Below are 21,485 nucleotides of genomic sequence, written 5' to 3' on the forward strand. Positions count from 1 at the left end.
CGGATAGTTAAATTTAGTTTGTCGAATTAAATTTTAAAATAGAAGAAATTGAAACGTGAAAATAAATTTGTGGACAGACAGATTGCTTTTTTATCCCTTCTCTTTTAAATATATATATATTAAATATTTGTAAAATTAAACTTCCACAAAATATGCGCAGCGTAAAAAATTACGCATCTCTTCTGTAAATGAAAAATGTCCCCTTTATTACCAAGAAAAACAAAATTATTTTTGATTAAAACTTTTCATATTCCGAAGCAGATTGTCTTTGCAAACAAAAGATGGCACCCTGTTTACAAGTTGTAACGACTGAAAGAATTACAAATTCGTTGGAATTTCTAAAAAGCAAAAACTTATTTTCACGTTGAAAAAACATCACTTTAAATTTTGCTGTTATTTGACAAGAAATGGTAGCATGTAAAAAAAGGGGAATACCCGCACTGCATACGCACTTCGTCACAAAACACGCTCCCCATTAAAGTTTAAATCTCTACTTCTTATAAAAACTAGTAGCGACATACTGCTAAATAATTAATTTTTTGCTCAGTCATCACAACGATCCAAAATGGGGCGGGGAGTACATTTCAAAACACAGTTGTCTGAATACTGAAGCAAATAAATAGAAGAGAATGATCACGTACATTCATTTTATAAAAAAAGAAACATAACTTAATAGCAACCTGTAGCGAAAATGCATTATTAACATTTCAAATTATTTCCAATATGGTTTTTTCTTAAATTTCTTAACGACAAATACATTTCTTTTACATTTAAAACAAATCTATTTTTACAAAAAATGTCGAAGGAAGAGCGTAAACACATTCCAAGTTTTTCAGAAATATTTACAAAGTTTGCGGACAACACAACAGCGCATGGTTTTGCACATATAGCATCAACGAAGAAGTGTTTCGTCAAGTTTTTTTGGTCTCTCCTCATCATCGGCTGTTTAGCCTACTTATGCTATCAAATCCGAATTTTAATTTTACAATGCTTGAAACGACCAATAGCAACAAAAATATGGCTTGAAAATGAAGATGGCCAAGATTTCCCGATTGTCGCCATCTGCAATCGGAATTCGATTAAAAAGGACAAACTACCGGAGCTTTTGAACACACCGGCGTTCAAACCGAAGTTACAAGTGTTTGCTAAACTACGCAACACAACTCATGTGACGTCATTGGCTCGGCATGAATTGTTCACGCATTTAAACCAAGCCACAAGTTTGATTGCGACACAAAATGGCTCGATGGTTTACCAATATAGTAACAGTTTTAACGAGACCATACTGTCGTGTTCATACGCTCAAACATACGACTGTAAAAAACACGTCCACTGGAGACAATTCTGGCATTGGAAGTACGGAAGCTGTTTCGCTTTTAACACTGGCGTTGACCAAAATGGGAAAAAAGTCAAATTATTCACAAGCAAAGCAGGAAAAGGGTACGCCTTATCTCTAACCATTGGCGTCAATCAAAGTCAGTACATTAATCAAATAACCAATGAAGTGAGCGCTATTATGTACGTGGGGGCGCATGGCGTGAAAGAGTCCTTGTACAATGAAGGTGTTTCCTTCCAGCCCGGTCAAATTTACTATGCGGTTATCCAGAAGAAAAAGCGCATAAGGGTAGATCGTTTTAACAATAAAAGTTGCATTGATCACTACAAAACAAAACGAAGCTCACTTGACGCTCAGCCACTCCTCACAAAACACAGTGTAGATTTGTGTCAAGAACAATGCTACGTCAGCAACTATCAACGATTGTGCAACTGCACAACCACATACAATCCCGCAACAAATAACTATCCCCCATGTGGCCACGGAGAATCATCTTGCATGGGGGACGTATCCGCCATGTTGAAAAACGAATCAATCTCATGTCTAAAGAAATGCCGATACGCGTGTGATAGCACGCATTACTCTGTGGTGTTGACATCTGCGGGATATTTAGTTGGTAGCGAGAAGCAAAGAAATCGAGATGATCTGTTAGACGTGCAGGTTTATTTCAAATCACTCGAAGTGGAAGTTACAGAAGATCACGTGATTTATACGCTGACTAATCTTCTTTCGGATATTGGTGGCCAACTTGGTTTATGGTGTGGCTATTCCGTTCTGACAATCGTTGAAGTGTTGGGTTTGTTGCTGTTGACTCTACTGACGAGTGTGAAACATTGTCAAAGAAACTGTTGCAATAAGAACAAATAAAATACTGAACAGTCTGTTGTTCTGTTGTTTATTAGTGAGGAGCATTAAAAAACAAAACCGTTACAATAAAATTATCAAACAGTATATTGTTCTCTCGTTTGTCTTGCCTAACTTTTTGTTTGTTTTTTTTAAACTATTTTGTGAAAGAAGCAGCCATAAATAGAAAATTTTGTTTTATACTTATCGCCGGAAAAATCACTTCATAATTTCACTATCACTTGATGATATTTCTATTTCAGTTTGCGCCTTAATTTGATTGTTTATAGCCTGGAAATTATAGGGTTTAAATTGTCTTACAGTATACATTGTTACTTGGTGAAACCTACGTCAAAACAGAAAAAAACAAAAACGCCGCCGTAAAGGTGGCAGAAAAATGTCACACCAAAATATACGCGTTCAGAATATTTTTACTAATTTCTCTCATACTTTATTTTTAGCATTGGTATACATGTTACACGGTCATATAGTAGTAGCTGAAACATAACATATTTGACTTTCATAAAAATCCCGGGTAGATGTTATCGGTGACTAAACTGTTAGGGAACGTTTATATAAGAGACCAGAAGGATCGATTGCCAGGGCGGGACGTTTGCTGGGATATCACCCTCACCAATAATTTTACTAAAAATCACTTTGTATTTTAATCGAAATTTTTGTCCCTATACAATTTCGCCCCATCCTGGCTAAGCGGGACAACTTCTCAGAGAGGACGTTTTTCTTCATATAAAGACACCATGCAGAACAAAAGAGATATTTATTGCATATTTTAATGGAAATAAAAAAGAAAACATTCCAACAATTTTTTTCTATAAAAAAGGGCAGATCAAAATCATCCTGGAAAACGTCCCGCCCTCCTTCCATGTAAACTCCCCCCTAGCGTTAGACTTAAACAATGAATTTCTCAAGCTATCCAAAAAGGAAAACCATATGTTACAAAAACATAAAAAGTAAGTTTGATCCGCCCTCGTTAGGTTAGTGTGTACCGGTATAGAATCACTTTCTTGGCAATATAGCGTTTCAAGATGTTACATTAAAAGCAGTATCATGCCTTCTCCGAAAATATAGCTCATTATATTGAAAATTCTCAACGATAAAACCTACGTCCGACAGATTGAATTGATTGGGTAGATCCAGAGTTGTGTGAATAACAAGTGAACTAGTTGATCTTTCATGAAACGCTTAGCATTTTTAGGATTCTATTTTTCGAAATACGTGGTCTAATAGCATAAAAGTTGACTAAAAGGTTGAATTTTTTAAAAACAGACCCACCGTTTTGTTTGAAAAAGCAACGCTTGTTGGTGAGAGACAAGAGAGAGAAAGAAACAAGAGAAAGAAAAGAAAACAAGAGCTTGGAAATTAGGTTGCTTTAATTTAAGTGCTTCTTTTGTCGAGAAAGAATATAAATAACAAAGAAGAAATATATGTAAAAATAAACAAATAAAATCAGATAAAAATATCAACTGTGTCTATTAATTTTTTTTCGCAAAAAAACAAACAAAACATTTTGTTTGGAATTCTGTTTTCCATTGGGCTCTAATGTATTAAGATTTTTTAGTATGCAATACCAATAATTAAAAAGAGAAAAAATATTTATCAAACAGGTGAGAAAAACATTCAATTCATACAACAAAAGAAAAACAGTACGAAAAGCATAGTTTCCACTACAAAAGTAATTCTGATGTCAAACATCTTTCGACAGCATTCGAAACAGAACAGGGATCGTGTATTGGACGCGTATTGTTCTGCTTGAGAAATAATCGAAAGATGAAGAATAAAAAAAGAGAAATACAAGTGAAAATGTTAAAGAAAATCTTCCACAATTTCGCTTCCAATACGACAGCTCATGGATTTCAGTTTGTTACATCCACAAAAAGATGGTATGTGAAGTCATTCTGGCTGCTTGTGATTTCAGCAAGTTTCGCCATGTTCTGCTTCGAAGCGAAGAAACTGGTGATACAATACCTAGATGTTCCCATCATGACGAAGACTTATATTGAAGATGCAGGACTTCAACATTTCCCACTGGTTGCTGTGTGCAACAGAAACGCAATTACTAAGCAACAATATCCAGAACTACTGCGTACTGACGCGTTTAAAGAGAAAAAGAACTTACTCAAAGGGTTAAACGGTAAAGATAAATTAAAAAATAAATTAAAAAACTTTTTTCACTTTTATCAAGGAACTAATATGATAATTGCGCACAACGGGACCTCCATCTATCAGTACGGTCACAGTTTCAACGACACCATACAATCATGCGTGTACTCTCAAGTAACAAATTGCAAAACAAAACAACACTGGCGACAGTTCTGGCATTGGAAATTTGGGAATTGCTTTGCGTTTAATAGTGATATCAATGGAAAAGGAGAAAAGAGAAAAATACTGCCAGCTCAAGTTGGAATCAACAACGCCCTAAAGTTGACTATAAAAATCAACAGGGATGAATATTTACCATGGTTAGCAGATTCAATTGGAGCTGTCTTGCATGTCAGTCCACAAGGTAAGGAAGTGGACCTCCTTTACCATGGCGTTTCTTTGCAACCCGGTAAAGTGCACTATGCAGGCATTGAAATATACAAGCGCATCAGAGTGGATAAATTCAAAAACAACAGTTGCATAGAAGATTACGTATCTATACAACCTCCAATAAAAGCGCAACAGAAAATAACAAAACATTCGAAAGTGCAGTGCCGAGACAACTGTTTTCACCGTCGGTATGAGTTGCTATGTAACTGCACAGTGGACGTGCGTCACGCCGTTTTTCACCCGATATGCGCACACGAACACGTCGAATGCATGGTTAATGTAAGTATCCTGTTGAAAGAAGAATCTTGCTTCAGTACATGTATGGCTCCGTGTAAGGAGATTAACTACCCTGTCGAACTTACTTACGGTGACTATAACGATCATAATGAGCATAATTTAAGAAAAGACGACGTCTTAGATTTGTATGTTTACTTCAAAACATTTGAAGTGAAAGTTATCGAAGACCAGATGTACTACACATGGGGAAATTTGCTAGCTGACATAGGTGGTCATATGGGCTTGTGGTGTGGATACTCCTGGCTGACCGTCGTAGAGTTCGTCAGTTTGTTCGTTATAGTTATATCAAGGAGTGTGAAAGTACTATTCTAAGAATAATATCCATATTAATAATACCCATATTTGGTCTATTGGCCAAAATCAGAAAATCTTGAAAAACATAACAAATGCGGATATATTTTTATGGACACGTTCATAAATTACAGAAAATGATGTTGCACCCAAAAAAATAAGAAAATCAGATAGAGATAAAGGTTGTTATACCTCTTCTAGTTACAATGTTTGGACTATGAAGTTTGGTACTGAGTAAAAAACTAGTTGGTATGGCAACAGTAAGAAACTCGTTGGTATGGCAACAGTAAGAAACTCGTTGGTATGGCAACAGTAAGAAACTCGTTGGTATGGCAACAGTAAGAAACTCGTTGGTATGGCAACAGTAAGAAACTCGTTGGTATGGCAACAGTAAGAAACCAGTAGGTATGGCAACAATAGTTTTGATTATTCATAAAAATTTGAATTCAGAGAAGAGATAAAAAATTAACATTGATCTGTTTTAACCAACTTTCGCCCAGTTGGATATCATTTTATAAAAATATTTTGTTGTTAACATGAAGCATCGATGACCAGTTAATATAAATTTGTCTGCAGGACAGTAATTAAATTGATTAGCAAGTTTAGCAAATTTTAACATCAGTTTGATTTTAACATGTTATATATTTTGTTATTTGATAGTTATTCCACCAATATATGGAGGTTGTAAAAAGTACCTCTTAAAACTATGAAGACATATTGTAAGTAGCTAGATTGCCTGTCCTTATTTTATACCGTCTTTATAAGTTTGGAAAATATACGGATACACGACATAGTTTACATGCGCTCAGCCCGGTGCCATGATTAATTTTTAAACCTTCACTGAAACTTATTCCGTAAAATAACAAAAATAATTATTTTTTTCTATGACATGATAAGTACATGTTGTAACGTGTCTTTTTATTCCAGCTGAAATTGTAGAAAAGTTAATTTTTGAAAAATGCCTGGTCTACTGGCTAGTATTATCATTATATTATAAGCATGCAAAGTTTTAAATAACCTTCCATAAGCTGCGTGTAGTTAACTTGCCAGGGAAATCCGCGTCTAAACGTCACAAGCAACTGAGGAACTGTGTGACCCGGCGTTAAATGCCCAAAATGCGCTAAATAAGAGCCGCAAACTGTGCCACGCATCCAGATGAATCGCTTTAGTATAGGTATGCAGATGTCGTAAATCGAGTAAACATTTGAGTGTTTCGAGTGTAATATATTTTAAAAAAATAACTCTTCACGCAACTGTAGCCCAAAATGGCCTTCGTGGCTCTGCTTTTTACGTTATTTCGTCGGCATGTCAAGGCCAAAATTTTTTTTTACAAAATCCGGCGTCATGATTGGTTACCACACGCGGGCAAAAATCAAAACAAAGTTAGTAAAAATATATCGTATTTGGTATTTCGTGCAGATATATAAAATTTGTGCACCCGTGACACGACGATTATCTTGCGGACAGACAGAATACGCCTACTATTATAAAGGAAACGTTGCATAAAAGTTACAAATTATTGGTGCATAATTTATAACACAACACCTATCTCAACAATATTTCTGGATTATTCGGTACTTTTATCTTTTATCTTAGACGAATTAATTAAAGATTTAAGTTATTATACCTTATCTAAAAAAATTCATATGGGTTTAGAATTTTGTTAATTTTTTGTAAATTTTGGAAAGCTTTATTTCTGGCAATGCACAATGCTCTTCGAAATTATCGCAGGACTTCAATTTTCGAAACCGTTATAAACAGTTAAGAGTTTATGACTGAATTTCTTTCCCGCCTAAAATTTTGTGTTTTTGTCCATAAACAAACAAACCTTAGATTTTAATACCTGTCTTAAGTAGAACCTGAATATCTTAAAGAGGTAGATACTGGTATCCTTGTGATAGAGCGTTCGCTTGCAGTACGGGAGGTCTTGGGTTCAAACCCCGGACGAGTCATGCCAGAGACCATAAAAGTGTGAATCTATCCTTTCTGCTTAGCACTCAGTATGAGAATAGGATTGATATCTTAGGTGGTTGTATAGTTGAGCGATTGCTGTGCTTGCACGACTTTCGCAGCTCAAATGGGAGCTTTAAATGCACGAGGACCCCATTAGCAGGACCCTTGTTGATAGCAGTAGCAAAAAGGAACTGAGGAGGCTATCCTGGGTAAACAATTTCACTAATTAATTTTTACACAAAGGCATATATCACTATTCCTTTACATGTAATGAACTCTTTCTTATTCTCACTCACACTTAAGGCTAGCTAGCATAAAACTACTGACTGAGCTGGCTGGCATAAAATAGAGCAATAGAACAAACATATAACATATACAGCTAGCATAAAACTGGCTACAGAGCTAGCATAAATTTAACTACTTAGCTGGCATAAAATTAGCTAATTAGGCTAGCATAAAATTATCTACATAGCTAGCATAGAAAAATTCTTTTGGACAGATTTTCAATGAGATAGGCCACCTAGCTTATACTTATGACACAGTATATAAGTGATATAATTCTACTCTGATTAGGAATGTCCCATTACATAGCTTGTTCTAGCGACAATCCACAATGGTCCAATTTTAGACCAAAGTTCAAGGGCAAAAAATGTTTAGCGAAATCAGCAAAAGTACATACCTATATATAATTCTACAGATACTTCCCTTCCCACTTACGAGGTCAAGTTGGGTATTTTATAACATTGAATTTTATAGAGGGGGTGAGAGCCATATGTTCAGCTAGATATTTTGCAGATAGTAAATGTTTATATACAGGTATGTCACGTGTAATTGTTTACGTTGCTTAGCCACAAATTGGCAGTTCTTAACATTAAGGGGGAATAGAGAGCTATATTTTCGTGGACGGTTGTAGCTAGCTATATATATATATTGTACACACGTCAGGAAATTAACTTTTTTAACCCTGCCGCTGAGCATACATCAGTGCGGCTTAAGTTGCAGAAGCGAAAATTATTTCAATATATATATATATAAATAGATAGATAGATGTAGATGTAGATAGATATCTCGTTCAATCGTCAACATGTATTGAAAATCTCCAAGTGTATTCATTATTTTTTACCTAATTTCACGATATGTATACAAATAATGTCCCAATAATTTCTGTTTTTGTAACTTGACCCGATCCTTACACATGTGGCTCTAATGATGTTTTTGTTCAGTCTGGAATAAGAGATTTTTATCCTACTGTCATAAAAACTTGTTTGCAAACAAAACATATACTGCTATTTGATTTTTAGCTGCACAGGCTAACAACAGGCTGTTTCCGCTGTGTTTTTTTAAACCGAAGTTGCAGTAAAGGTTTTTTTAAAAATGTATTACGGCTGTTCGATTTTATGATTAATTTTTGATCTAGCACAAACTTTTCCCATAAAATATTGCAGGATTCTTTAGGAGCATAAAAACAGGTTTTAAGCAGTGTTTTTATTTTTAAATGTTACAAAAACTTTTCCGCAAAATAAAAGTGCTGCATGATTGTTTTAGCTGTGTAGGATAACAACAGGGTGTTTACTGTCTGTTTATTTGAACCAAAGTTTTTCGGATGTGCCCCACAGTATATTTGTACTAATCACTCAGCCTAGTGTTAACGACAAGCTATTACCTGTGTTTCTATTTAACAGAAGTTGTGCTAAAGTTTTTTTGAAAGGGTTTGTTTACCTATACTAATGGCGTACCACAGATTAAAGTACATATATATTTTACGTTTTACCGGGAACATTTTGTGAAACAGTTTTCACTATGACATGGCACAATATGTAAATTGTGTTTCTATTCAAGCTAAAGTTGAAGGAAATATATATTTTGTGAATCTGAAAAATATAATTACACACCCGACACACCTTAAATGTTGTGTGTTTCACTCGATTTATGATTGTGTGGTACAGTTTAAAATTTGTATTAATTGTTCCATAAAGCGTTTAACACCAGGTAACACAGTTAATTGTGGCTTAACCAGCGTAAATTCCTAAGTGTATATAATACTCACCTGTAAAGTTTTGTATACATATTTATGTTTATGCCCTGCTGGTCTAATGGCTATGACACTCATGCAAATGAGAGATCCAGGTTCAAATCCTGGACAGGGCTAGGAAAACATAATTATCTTGCACCTACAACAAGCAGGTTTTCATATAATAGGTAATCTTTAAGTAAGACTTCTCTGATTATTTCTATATCTTGACTTTTTAATGTTGTTGTCATTGGAACCAAGTTAATCTCAGATTTATCAAAAAATGATATGTCGTTATGACCGATTGTTTAAATACTTGTAATGGCTATGATTCACTGTATATTGACCTGAGATAAATTTGATAATATTGAGTATACGCAATCTTTGAGTTGTAAGGTGGAGATTTTCTATTAAAGTCATGCACCCCTGCCTTGCCGTTCCATTGCCTTGCCAGCACTGACCGTGCCTTTCTTTGCCTACCCTTCCTATGCCTTTTCTGGTGCCTGCCTACTATGTCCTTGCCTGTGGCTCCCATGCCTTGCCTACCCCTGCCTTCCTGATTCCTCTTCCTATTTCCTTGCCTGCCTTTGCCCTTTCCTTGCCGTGCTTAATGCCTTTGCCTTGGCAACCTCTCCGCAACACTTTCTATATTGATTTTCTATAAAAAAGGGCAGATCAAAATCATCCTGGAAAACGTCCTGTCCTCCTTCTATGTAAACTCCCCCCCCCCCTAGCGTTAGACTTAAACAATGAATTTCTCAAGCTATCCAAAAAAGAAAACCATATGTTACAAAAACATAAAAAGTAAGTTTGATCCGCCCTCGTTAGGTTAGTGTGTACCGGTATAGAATCACTTTCTTGGCAATATAGCGTTTCAAGATGTTACATTAAAAGCAGTATCATGCCTTCTCCGAAAATATAGCTCATTATATTGAAAAATTCTCAACGATAAAACCTACGTCCGACAGATTGAATTGATTGGGTAGATCCAGAGTTGTGTGAATAACAAGTGAACTAGTTGATCTTTCATGAAACGCTTAGCATTTTTAGGATTCTATTTTTCGAAATACGTGGTCTAATAGTAAAAAAGTTGATTAAAAGGTTGAATTTTTTAAAAACAGACCCACCGTTTTGTTTGAAAAAGCAACGCTTGTTGGTGAGAGACAAGAGAGAGAAAGAAACAAGAGAAAGAAAAGAAAACAAGAGCTTGGAAATTAGGTTGCTTTAATTTAAGTGCTTCTTTTGTCGAGAAAGAATATAAATAACAAAGAAGAAATATATGTAAAAATAAACAAATAAAATCAGATAAAAATATCAACTGTGTCTATTAATTTTTTTTCGCAAAAAAACAAACAAAACATTTTGTTTGGAATTCTGTTTTCCATTGGGCTCTAATGTATTAAGATTTTTTAGTATGCAATACCAATAATTAAAAAGAGAAAAAATATTTATCAAACAGGTGAGAAAAATATTCAATTCATACAACAAAAGAAAAACAGTACGAAAAGCATAGTTTCCACTACAAAAGTAATCCTGATGTCAAACAACTTTCGACAGCATTTGAAACAAAACAGGAATCGTGTATTGGACGCGTATTGTTCTGCTTGAGAACTAATCGAAAGATGAAGAATAAAAAAAGAGAAATACAAGTGAAAATGTTAAAGAAAATCTTCCACAATTTCGCTTCCAATACGACAGCTCATGGATTTCAGTTTGTTACATCCACAAAAAGATGGTATGTGAAGTCATTCTGGCTGCTTGTGATTTCAGCAAGTTTCGCCATGTTCTGCTTCGAAGCGAAGAAACTGGTGATACAATACCTAGATGTTCCCATCATGACGAAGACTTATATTGAAGATGCAGGACTTCAACATTTCCCACTGGTTGCTGTGTGCAACAGAAACGCAATTACTAAGCAACAATATCCAGAACTACTGCGTACTGACGCGTTTAAAGAGAAAAAGAACTTACTCAAAGGGTTGAACGGTAAAGATAAATTAAAAAATAAATTAAAAAACTTTTTTCACTTTTATCAAGGAACTAATATGATAATTGCGCACAACGGGACCTCCATCTATCAATACGGTCACAGTTTCAATGACACCATACAATCATGCGTGTACTCTCAAGTAACAAATTGCAAAACAAAACAACACTGGCGACAGTTCTGGCATTGGAAATTTGGGAATTGCTTTGCGTTTAATAGTGACATCAATGGAAAAGGAGAAAAGAGAAAAGTACTGCCAGCTCAAGTTGGAATCAACAACGCCCTAAAGTTGACTATAAAAATCAACAGGGATGAATATTTACCATGGTTAGCAGATTCAATTGGAGCTGTCTTGCATGTCAGTCCACAAGGTAAGGAAGTGGACCTCCTTTACCATGGCGTTTCTTTGCAACCCGGTAAAGTGCACTATGCAGGCATTGAAATATACAAGCGCATCAGAGTGGATAAATTCAAAAACAACAGTTGCATAGAAGATTACGTATTTATACAACCTCCAATAAAAGCGCAACAGAAAATAACAAAACATTCGAAAGTGCAGTGCCGAGACAACTGTTTTCACCGTCGGTATGAGTTGCTATGTAACTGCACAGTGGACGTGCCTCACGCCGTTTTTCACCCGATATGCGCACACGAACACGTCGAATGCATGGTTAATGTAAGTATCCTGTTGAAAGAAGAATCTTGCTTCAGTACATGTATGGCTCCGTGTAAGGAGATTAACTACCCTGTCGAACTTACTTACGGTGACTATAACGATCATAATGAGCATAATTTAAGAAAAGACGACGTCTTAGATTTGTATGTTTACTTTAAAACATTTGAAGTGAAAGTTATCGAAGACCAGCTGTACTACACATGGGGAAATTTGCTAGCTGACATAGGTGGTCATATGGGCTTGTGGTGTGGATACTCCTGGCTGACCGTCGTAGAGTTCGTCAGTTTGTTCGCTATAGTTATATCAAGGAGTGTGAAATTACTATTCTAAGAATAATATCCATATTAATAATACCCATATTTGGTCTATTGGCCACAATCAGAAAATCTTGAAAAACATAACAAATGCGGATATATTTTCATGGACACGTTCATAAAGTACAGACAATGATATTGCACTAAAAATAATAAGAAAATCAGATAGAGATAAAGGTTGTTATACCTCTCCTGGTTACGATGTTTAGACTATGAAGTTTGGTACTGAGTAAGAAACTAGTTGGTATGGCAACAGTAAGAAACTCGTTGGTATGGCAACAGTAAGAAACTCGTTGGTATGGCAACAGTAAGAAACTAGTTGTTATGGCAACAGTAAGAAACCAGTAGGTATGGCAACAATAGTTTTGATTATTCATAAAAATTTGAATTCAGAGAAGAGATAAAAAAATTAACATTGATCTGTTTTAACCAACTTTCGCCCAGTTGGATATCATTTTATTCATGCAGCATCGATGACCAGTTAATATAAATTTGTCTGCAGGACAGTAATTAAATTTTTTAGCAAGTTATGGTTCAAATTTTAACATCAGTTTGATTTTAACATGTTATATATTTTGTTATTTGATAGTTATTCCACTAATATATGGAGGTTGTAAATAGTACCTCTTAAAACTATGAAGACATATTGTAAGTAGCTAGATTGCATGTCCTTTTTTTATACCGTCTTTTTGGAAAATATACGGATATACGACATAGTTTACATGCGCTTAGCCCGGTGCCATGATTAATTTTTAAACCTTCACTGAAACTTATTCCGTATCGCTTTAGTATAGGAATGCAGATGTCGTAAATCGAGTAAACATTTGAGTGTTTCGAGTGTAATATATTTTAAAAAAATAACTCTTCACGCAACTGTAGCCCAAAATGGCCTTCGTGGCTCTGCTTTTTACGTTATTTCGTCGGCATGTCAAGGCCAAAATTTTTTTTTACAAAATCCGGCGTCATGATTGGTTACCCCACACGCGGGCAAAAATCAAAACAAAGTTAGTAAAAATATATCGTATTTGGTATTTCGTGCAGATATATAAAATTTGTGCACCCGTGACACGACGATTATCTTGCGGACAGACAGAATACGCCTACTATTATAAAGGAAACGGTGCATAAAAGTTACAAATTATTGGTGCATAATTCATAACACAACACCTATCTCAACAATATTTCTGGATTATTCGGTACTTTTATCTTTTATCTTAGACGAATTAATTAAAGATTTAAGTTATATTACCTTATCTAAAAAAATTCATATGGGTTTGGAATTTTGTTAATTTTTTGTAAATTTTGGAAAGCTTTATTTCTGGCAATGCACAATGCTCTTCGAAATTATTGCAGGACTTCAATTTTCGAAACCGTTATAAACAGTTAAGAGTTTATGACTGAATTGCTTTCCCGCCTAACATTTTGTGTTTTTGTCCATAAACAAACAAACCTTAGATTTTAATACCTGTCTTAAGTAGAACCTGAATATCTTAAAGAGGTAGATACTGGTATCCTTGTGATAGAGCGTTTGCTTGCAGTACGGGAGGTCTTGGGTTCAAACCCCGGACGAGTCATGCCAGAGACCATAAAAGTGTGAATCTATCCTTTCTGCTTAGCACTCAGCATGAGAATAGGATTGATATCTTAGGCGGTTGTATAGATGAGAGATTGCTGTGCTTGCACGACTTCGCAACTCAAATGGGAGCTTTAAATGCACGAGGACCCCATTAGCAGGACCCTCGTTGATAGCAGTAGCAAAAAGGAACTAAAGAGGCTGTCCTGGGTAAACAATTTCACTAATTAATTTTTACACAAAGGCAAACATGAAAATTTTTGGTTACAGGTAGCAATAAAACCCTTGCGGCTTAAAGACTTGCTGCGGGTAGAACCTGAATATTTTACGAGATAACACAAGACAAAAGGTTATGGAGGTTTAAAAAAATCACTTCCTTTAACTTGCTTCCCATAAAATCTTTTAAAATATTCTGGTCCTGAAGATCTGCAGAAAATGCTTCAAGTAACATACCACACTGGACAAGACGCGCCAATTTTTCAATTTTTACTAATTTTTAATCAGTTGCTAGCGGGCGTGTGTACATTGTTTTTCGGAAGTATATTATAATTTATTACTTTGTTTACGTTGGATTAAAAAACTAAAGGAAACCACTACAACTTACTTGATGATTGGTTTCTTTCCAGGAAGAGTAACTTCATGACACATATTCATGTTGTCCAACATTCTAAAAATTAATTATTTTACATATTTTATCTTCGATAAATCAAAACATTCCAACCAGAGTTAAGATATAATGTATACAAAGAAATCTTAGAATATAGTTGAGTGAACTGAACGCCAGCGTCAATGGCAGTTTTAAGGACAGTAAAAAGAAGAGTAGCTACCTAAGTGCATTTAGCATAAAAATTATTGATTAAGAATTGTGTTGTAGCCAAACTGCATTTGGTTACTTTTACACTTTAGCCAGATAGCTAAAGAGCTAGCTAGCCACAACCCCAACATAAAAAAAAATAATGTTGTGGATAAAAAACTCTTATATAAAACTGATTAGCAATAACTAATACTAGCTGGCTTTACAATGCTCCCTCAAAATGTTTGTTTGTAGCTAAAATCCTAATATTTTATATATGGCTAGAAAACGTGACAATATATTTATTTTAACCTGTGAAAACATTCAAAAAAGAAATATCACAAAAGCTTTTAAAAAAGAAATAGGTCAAACAGACGTACAAACCTGACTACAATTACTTTCAAAGTCAAAATAGTCGTTGTCAGCTTGTTCTGCGTCGCCTTGTTCTGCGTCGCCTTGTTCTGCGTCGCCTTGTTCAGCTCACGAAAATCTTAGTTATTCAATAATTGTGATTCGCGATTATTATGCTATGCGCAAACATATGTTTTTTGTGCTTATGAGCGGAATCAGCGATTGAGATTACAAGGTTCATATTAATAATGATTTATTGAAACAATAATGCATTTATCTTAATCATTAAATTTATTTACATTTTAACTAACTTACTAATGATAACAACAAAAATAGCGACACATACTGCGCTATACTTGCACATAACTGATTCATAACAACAGTATTACCTGGTGAGTAGTTGATCCCATGTGAGAGATTCTTTATAATCTTTTTTACCAAACAAAACATCGGTCAGTAATGCGTCTAAGTTGACTTTCTTCTTGTTTCGCAAGTTCATCAGTTCCTTCTCTTTCACATATTCAGTTAGAAACTTTCGAACTTCAGATGACGACAATGCATTACCTTTACTGAGTCAAGATTGAAGTTAATCATTAAAAAATAAGCTATTAAAAGGAGTTAGCAATTACTAAACACGGAAGCGACAAATCAATTTGAAAAGTAGTGGTTGGGGGTTGTTGTGTTTTCATAGTAACCATTTTAAAATTGGGTTAAAAAAAAATGGTGCTTGCCCTCCTCCCACTCCAACTCCCCTACAAATCCTTCTTTCAGTTTTACCAGTCCAGAAACAGACTTTTGAGCTGGGTGTACTTTCAGCAGCCGCTGCAATGGAATGCAATTTTTTCAGCATTTAACATCCATCTTTCCTAAACTGTCATAGAATACAGCCTTCATTAATACTTACTTTTAAAGTTGGATCATTGGTTTGAACTACGTTCTCTGCCAAGTACAGACAAAACATTAAAAATTTTAAAAGCTGTTATTAAATATTTGCTACAAACTGAGTAAAAATTGATTGTCTATTTTTAACCTCATTTTTGTCCCTTCCGCCATGCTTATCAAATGTTCATTTTTCAACATCGTCATCAACTGCAAATCAGGAGAAAGAAAATGAACAAATAAAATGCAGGGTTTCCATCTTGCAAGTTAAAATACATCACATCAATTTTTTCAATTTAAGCAAATAAAGTGGCACTTCATGGACACTGACTTTGATCTTGGTTTTAATCTTGTTTAAAGTCAAAACTAATCAGCTGCCATACTTGATAGTGACTGTTCTGAAAATTGAATTTTTCTTAAGGATTTAAAATTCGTTTTATGAAGTCTATATTCTGAAGTTACTAAGGTATGTATACTTCAAGGAATCAAACAAAAAAAGCAGAGCGCTCTCCCATATAAAACAAGCTTTAAAGCGGTAAACAATTAAACATTAAATATAACATACTTCAATCCAACAAGCTTAAAGAAGGGATTCGTTTTCGCAGATACTCCATACAACTCTCTGATTTCTATACTTTTGTTACTTCTTGTTGCTTCTTGCTCCTCTACCAGTTTAAGTTCCTTTGTTTCTTTCATTACATGAGCAAAATCTGATGATTTATAACAGCGAAGCCTAAACGAAACTCCAGTTATATTTTATATGAATATGATCAAGTGAAATAGCCGTTTATAAAAATACAAACTTTTCCCCAACTTTTTTTCATTTATCAATGCAATTTTAATTTGCTGCACACATTTTAAAATTTCTTTTGCAACTTCAGTTTTATCTTATCACCCTCATTATAATAATATTCCTACAGGACAAACTACAATTATGGACAAAATATAATGACCAATTCCAAATTTCTCCACCAAAAGTGACTTTCTATATTATAGTTTCAAATTTGAATTTGTCAATGTTTAGGTTGTTATCTTAAGTCCATTCTCTTGAAATATGCTGATGTCAGCAAGACCGTTTCTCCCGAATTTTGGGAATGCTTAGTCCCGAACTTGATTATCTTGTTGTGCATGCGCAAAAGAATGACACGAGCAAATTTTAAACACTTTTATAGCGACTTTGCATCTTGCTGGCTGCCAAGTGTTGCCAATAATTTTGCGCACAACAACTTTTACACTGTGATCTTCATGACAGAAGATCACTAGTTTATACAGCAATATGTGGTAGGCTTGTTGTAACAGTTGACTTAAATGTTAGGAAAATTGGCACACTCTTAAAACATATAAAAAAACGTTTATAAAGCGTAAACAAAAGTAAAGCATTACATTTCATTTTCAAGCGTGATAGCAGTTATAGATTCTACACCTTTTGAAAGTTCTTGAACTTTTATCATTCCTCTGCTTTGCATCTCTGACAAAAACTTTGACATCTAAAATGGTGTAAACGTTTTTGAGAAACAAATCCAGTAAAGAAGGTACCTTTTTCAGAAAAACGAACTCAAAATCTCTAAGTTGCAGTAACAATAATCACAATATCTGCATTGAAAAGGCAACTAACAGAGTAGATTAAGGAAAATTAAAATACAGCAACATTCCATGTTAATAACATAACATAACGGAAATAATAAATACCAAAAGAGAAACAAGAAATTACTTTTTTATATGATGATTTTTTGACTTCAATTCGTTTCCCATCTGGACTGATAAAATAACATAAAAAGGAAAACCAGTGGAATCAATGTATATGTAAACACTAAAGTCTTTAATTTTATATCTAAACTAAAATGAAAAGATTCCACTGATGAGAAAAAGAAGTTTATAAAAGCCAACCAGATCAGTGTTTTAGCATTGTACACTCCTGTAAACATTTTTGAGGACTTTATGAGAATATAACTGCTCTTACAACTACATAGAAAAAATAAGACCATGAGATTGTTCACAGTATTATACATACCATGCAGCGTGAAGGTACTGACTTGAAAACGTACTGACAAGAATTGGTAGCTCCACTTTCTTTGCATCCAGCACAGCTTGACAAAAACAATTCTCAATTAGATTATCCATCTCTTCTAAACAAAAGAAACATTAACATCATTCTCGGGTTAACGTCCGTTTTCCATGCTAGCATGGGTTAGACGGGGTATATTAATGACCCTCTTTCAATCTGATCTAGACTATGTTAGATCTAAACTCAACTTCCTCTGTATAAAGTCTGTCCTTATAACCTCCTGCTAAGTCTTTCTCGGTCTGCCTCTGTGCTTTGCCCTAGGAACTATCAAGTCTCTACACTTCCTTACATAATTATCCTCCTCCATTTTTTCCACGTGCCCCAGCCAATTCAATTTTCTTATCTGGATAATATCTTTAATTTTACAGACACTTAGCCTGCTTCTTAGCTCATCTGAACTCTTTCTGTCTCTCAGACTGGCGTTACCCATCCACCATCCACCTAACCATTCTCATATGATTCCTTTCTAAACGGTCAAGATCTCCCTGGCTCACTGCCCATGTCTTACTACCGTACAACATAACACTTCTTACACAGGCCTCATACAACCTACCTTTTACCTCAATTGACAAGTCAACAAAGGAAGTAACTCTCTGAACTTTTTCCAAGCAGAACCTATCCTGCAAGTAACCCTTCTTCCAACACCCCCTTCACTGCCCAACATATCACCTAAGTAACAGAACAACTATCTCTAACGAACCACTGTTGTACATCATTAAAGCTGGAAATACTTCATTCTCTATAATCTCACCTTTGCAACGCTTGCATACAAACTGAATGTCGGCTCTTAACCTTCCACCAATACTACTGCATTTCTTATATACCCAATGCTTGCAAGTCTGACAAAAAATTGAGTTATTACCAACCCCTTTCCTGCAAACTCCACAAGGCCACTTTCCAACTACAAGATCACACTTGGCTGCAATGCTACTAATCATGACTTTAGACTTTGCTGTGATCACCCTTAGCCCTTTCTCTTCTAGTCCTTTTTTCTACTTCTCAAACTTTTCAACAATTCCTCCATCGACTCTGCTATGGGAACCAAATCATCTGCATACAATAACTCCCATGGACAACCTGTTCTGAACTCCCATGGACAACCTGTTCTGAACTCCATCGACAGCACTTCTAAGACTAGAACAAACAACAAAGGACTAAGTACAGAACCCTGATGTACACCAACATTTACACTAAATTCATCACTAAGTGAATCGTTAATCCTGACACGACTTCTAGCATTGCTGTACATAGACTCTACCATCATAACTAGCCACTCATCCACACCTAATTTTCTCATAGCCCACCATATAATTTTACGTGGCACTCTATTAAAAGCTTTCTCTAAATCTACAAAAGCAAAATAGAGAATCTTTCCTAAATACTTTTTCTGAAGCTGTCTGAGTAAAAATATTGCATCTGTAGTGCCACGCCATGGAACAAAACCAAATTGCATCTTATCTATATCAATTCTTTCTCTAAGTAACTTATCAATCACTCTTTCAATAACTTTCATTACTTGATCAACCAACTTCAAACCTCTATAGTTACCTCTTTCTAATGCATCACCCTTGCTCTTGAAACAATTCACTATTACACTCGACTGCCACTCACTCGGAATAGCACCATCCTTTATAATCTGATTAGCAAGACTTGTAATAAACTCAACTCCAATATATCCAGATGCTTTTACCATCTCTGCAACAATACATGATACTCCTGCAGCCTCCACTACCCATTCTGTCTTGATCTGCATAGCTGGCCCTTCTACATCATCATCATCAGACAAATTATCCTCATCCCAATCAAACTCAGTGTTAAGCAATCTCTGATAATAATTCTTCCAAGCTACCATTTTCTCCTCCTCTGTGCTAGCCAAAACACCTTTATCATTACGTATACACTTCTCACCTACAACATCTTGATTAGTCTTCTTCATTTGCTTTGCTATCTTGAATACCTCATTGCGCTGGTCTTCCCTTCTTAACACATCTGCAAATCTGTTTCTATTCGCTTCTGATTTTGCTTTATACACTGCTGTACCAGCACGACGCTTAGCTTCTAAGTAAATATTTTTACTACCACCGGACTTTCACTCTTTTAAAAGTTTCCTCTTTTCCTTTATACACTGGTCAACCTCATTATTCCACCACCAGATCTGTCTATGTCTAGCTGGTCCTTTTGTCCACCCACAGGTATCATCAAAAGCTTCTAGAAGACAATTCTTCAAAGTAGTCCAAGTACTTTCAACATTGTCACTATCACATTGACCATTGTGGGCTAACTGCTGAACTTTTGCACTAAATTGTCTCGCTACAATCTCTTCCTTCAGCTTCCAGACTTTACAACGGGGCCTGTACTTTCCCTTGGCTTCTTTAACATTCTTCAAGATAATATCACAAACCAGCAACCTATGCTGGGAAACACACTCTTCCCCCGATATAACTTTCACGTCCTTCACCACTTTCTTGTCTGACTTTCTAACCACCTGACTCATATGTTATCAGCCTACTCTGTCTCTTACTGAATGATGTGTTGCAAACCACCATGCAGACATTTGTCACTTTTGGAGGGATTTATTCTTATTTAAAAAAACAAAATAAATAAATAAATAAATAAATAAATAAATAAATAAATAAATAAATAAATAAATAAATAAATAAATAAATAAATAAATAAATAAATAAATAACAATATTCATGCTCCCGAAATTGAATCTCAGTGCTCCCGAAAATGCAAAAATGCTCCCAAAATTGAAAAAATATATTTAATTTCGGGAGCATGCTCCCGAAATTGAAAATAATGCTCCCGATGATAAATTAATGCTCCCGAATTTAATAATAAAGTTTCAATTTCGGGAGCATGCTCCCGAAATTGAAAATGTTGCTCCCGATTTAAAAATTAAATTCGTGCTGGTTTCACACGATTCTAAGAAACGCACGTTTGTTTTGGTGGTTTTGGTTGTGCATGTGCAGCAATGGCCTTGTAGACAGATAGATTTGGTTTCAAAAAGGTTTATCTCTTACTTGATAAAGCATGTTAACTAGGTTGACTAGTTCTTTCTGAGTAAGAATTATTTTACGGTACTGTTGTCGTATTACACACATATGTAGCTAGCCCTCAGCAGGAAAATGTGTTTTAGTGGTGAAGGGAGGAAGATTACTGGCCCTCTTCTCTTTAATTAACCCAGTAATTTAAACACGGCCCCTCTTGCTGACAAACTTAAAGTATGATTGGCATATCATATATTGATAGCATATCTCACAGATGTTTAGCTGGTTAGTTTAGTTTCTAGATAGGCATTGATAGCTATCATGCCTTTTCGGTGTTTAGTAAAGGAATATTTTATGGCGACCTTCACGAGAAAAGAATATTTAAATACGTACAAGGCTTTAAGCTAAGTACAAAGTGTTACAGGTTGTTGAAATTTTTTTGAAGACTGGGTGTTAAGCTTATAGTTAGGGACACAAATGTATGTAGAGATTTTAATACCACAGGCGATTGTTTTTGTAAGCCTGTCAAGAAAGGGGGTGTTTTACTGTAAATTGTTATATTAAAATATTATATTC

General features: G+C 35.1%; 1 protein-coding gene across 2 annotated transcripts in view; it reads right to left on the reverse strand.

Annotated features, from left to right (window-relative positions):
* The window catches only part of LOC130629378 (eukaryotic translation initiation factor 2D-like), a 42,410-nt gene that overhangs the window by 2,122 nt on the left and 18,803 nt on the right, over positions 1-21,485 (reverse strand). Inside the window, exons 8-13 of one of the 2 annotated variants that reach the window (XM_057442537.1) lie at positions 17,866-17,977; positions 17,566-17,611; positions 17,238-17,341; positions 16,420-16,587; positions 15,365-15,544; positions 14,436-14,498 (exon numbers count right to left, since the gene is read on the reverse strand). In XM_057442537.1, the coding sequence (XP_057298520.1) occupies positions 14,436-14,498; positions 15,365-15,544; positions 16,420-16,587; positions 17,238-17,341; positions 17,566-17,611; positions 17,866-17,977 (673 nt within the window). Of the gene's footprint in view, positions 1-14,435; positions 14,499-15,364; positions 15,545-16,419; positions 16,588-17,237; positions 17,342-17,565; positions 17,612-17,865; positions 17,981-21,485 lie in introns of both variants that reach the window. The other variant, XM_057442536.1, reaches the window with a different exon arrangement.

This window comes from Hydractinia symbiolongicarpus, chromosome 2, assembly GCF_029227915.1.
Source record: "Hydractinia symbiolongicarpus strain clone_291-10 chromosome 2, HSymV2.1, whole genome shotgun sequence".
Classification (NCBI taxonomy): Eukaryota; Metazoa; Cnidaria; class Hydrozoa; order Anthoathecata; family Hydractiniidae; genus Hydractinia; species Hydractinia symbiolongicarpus.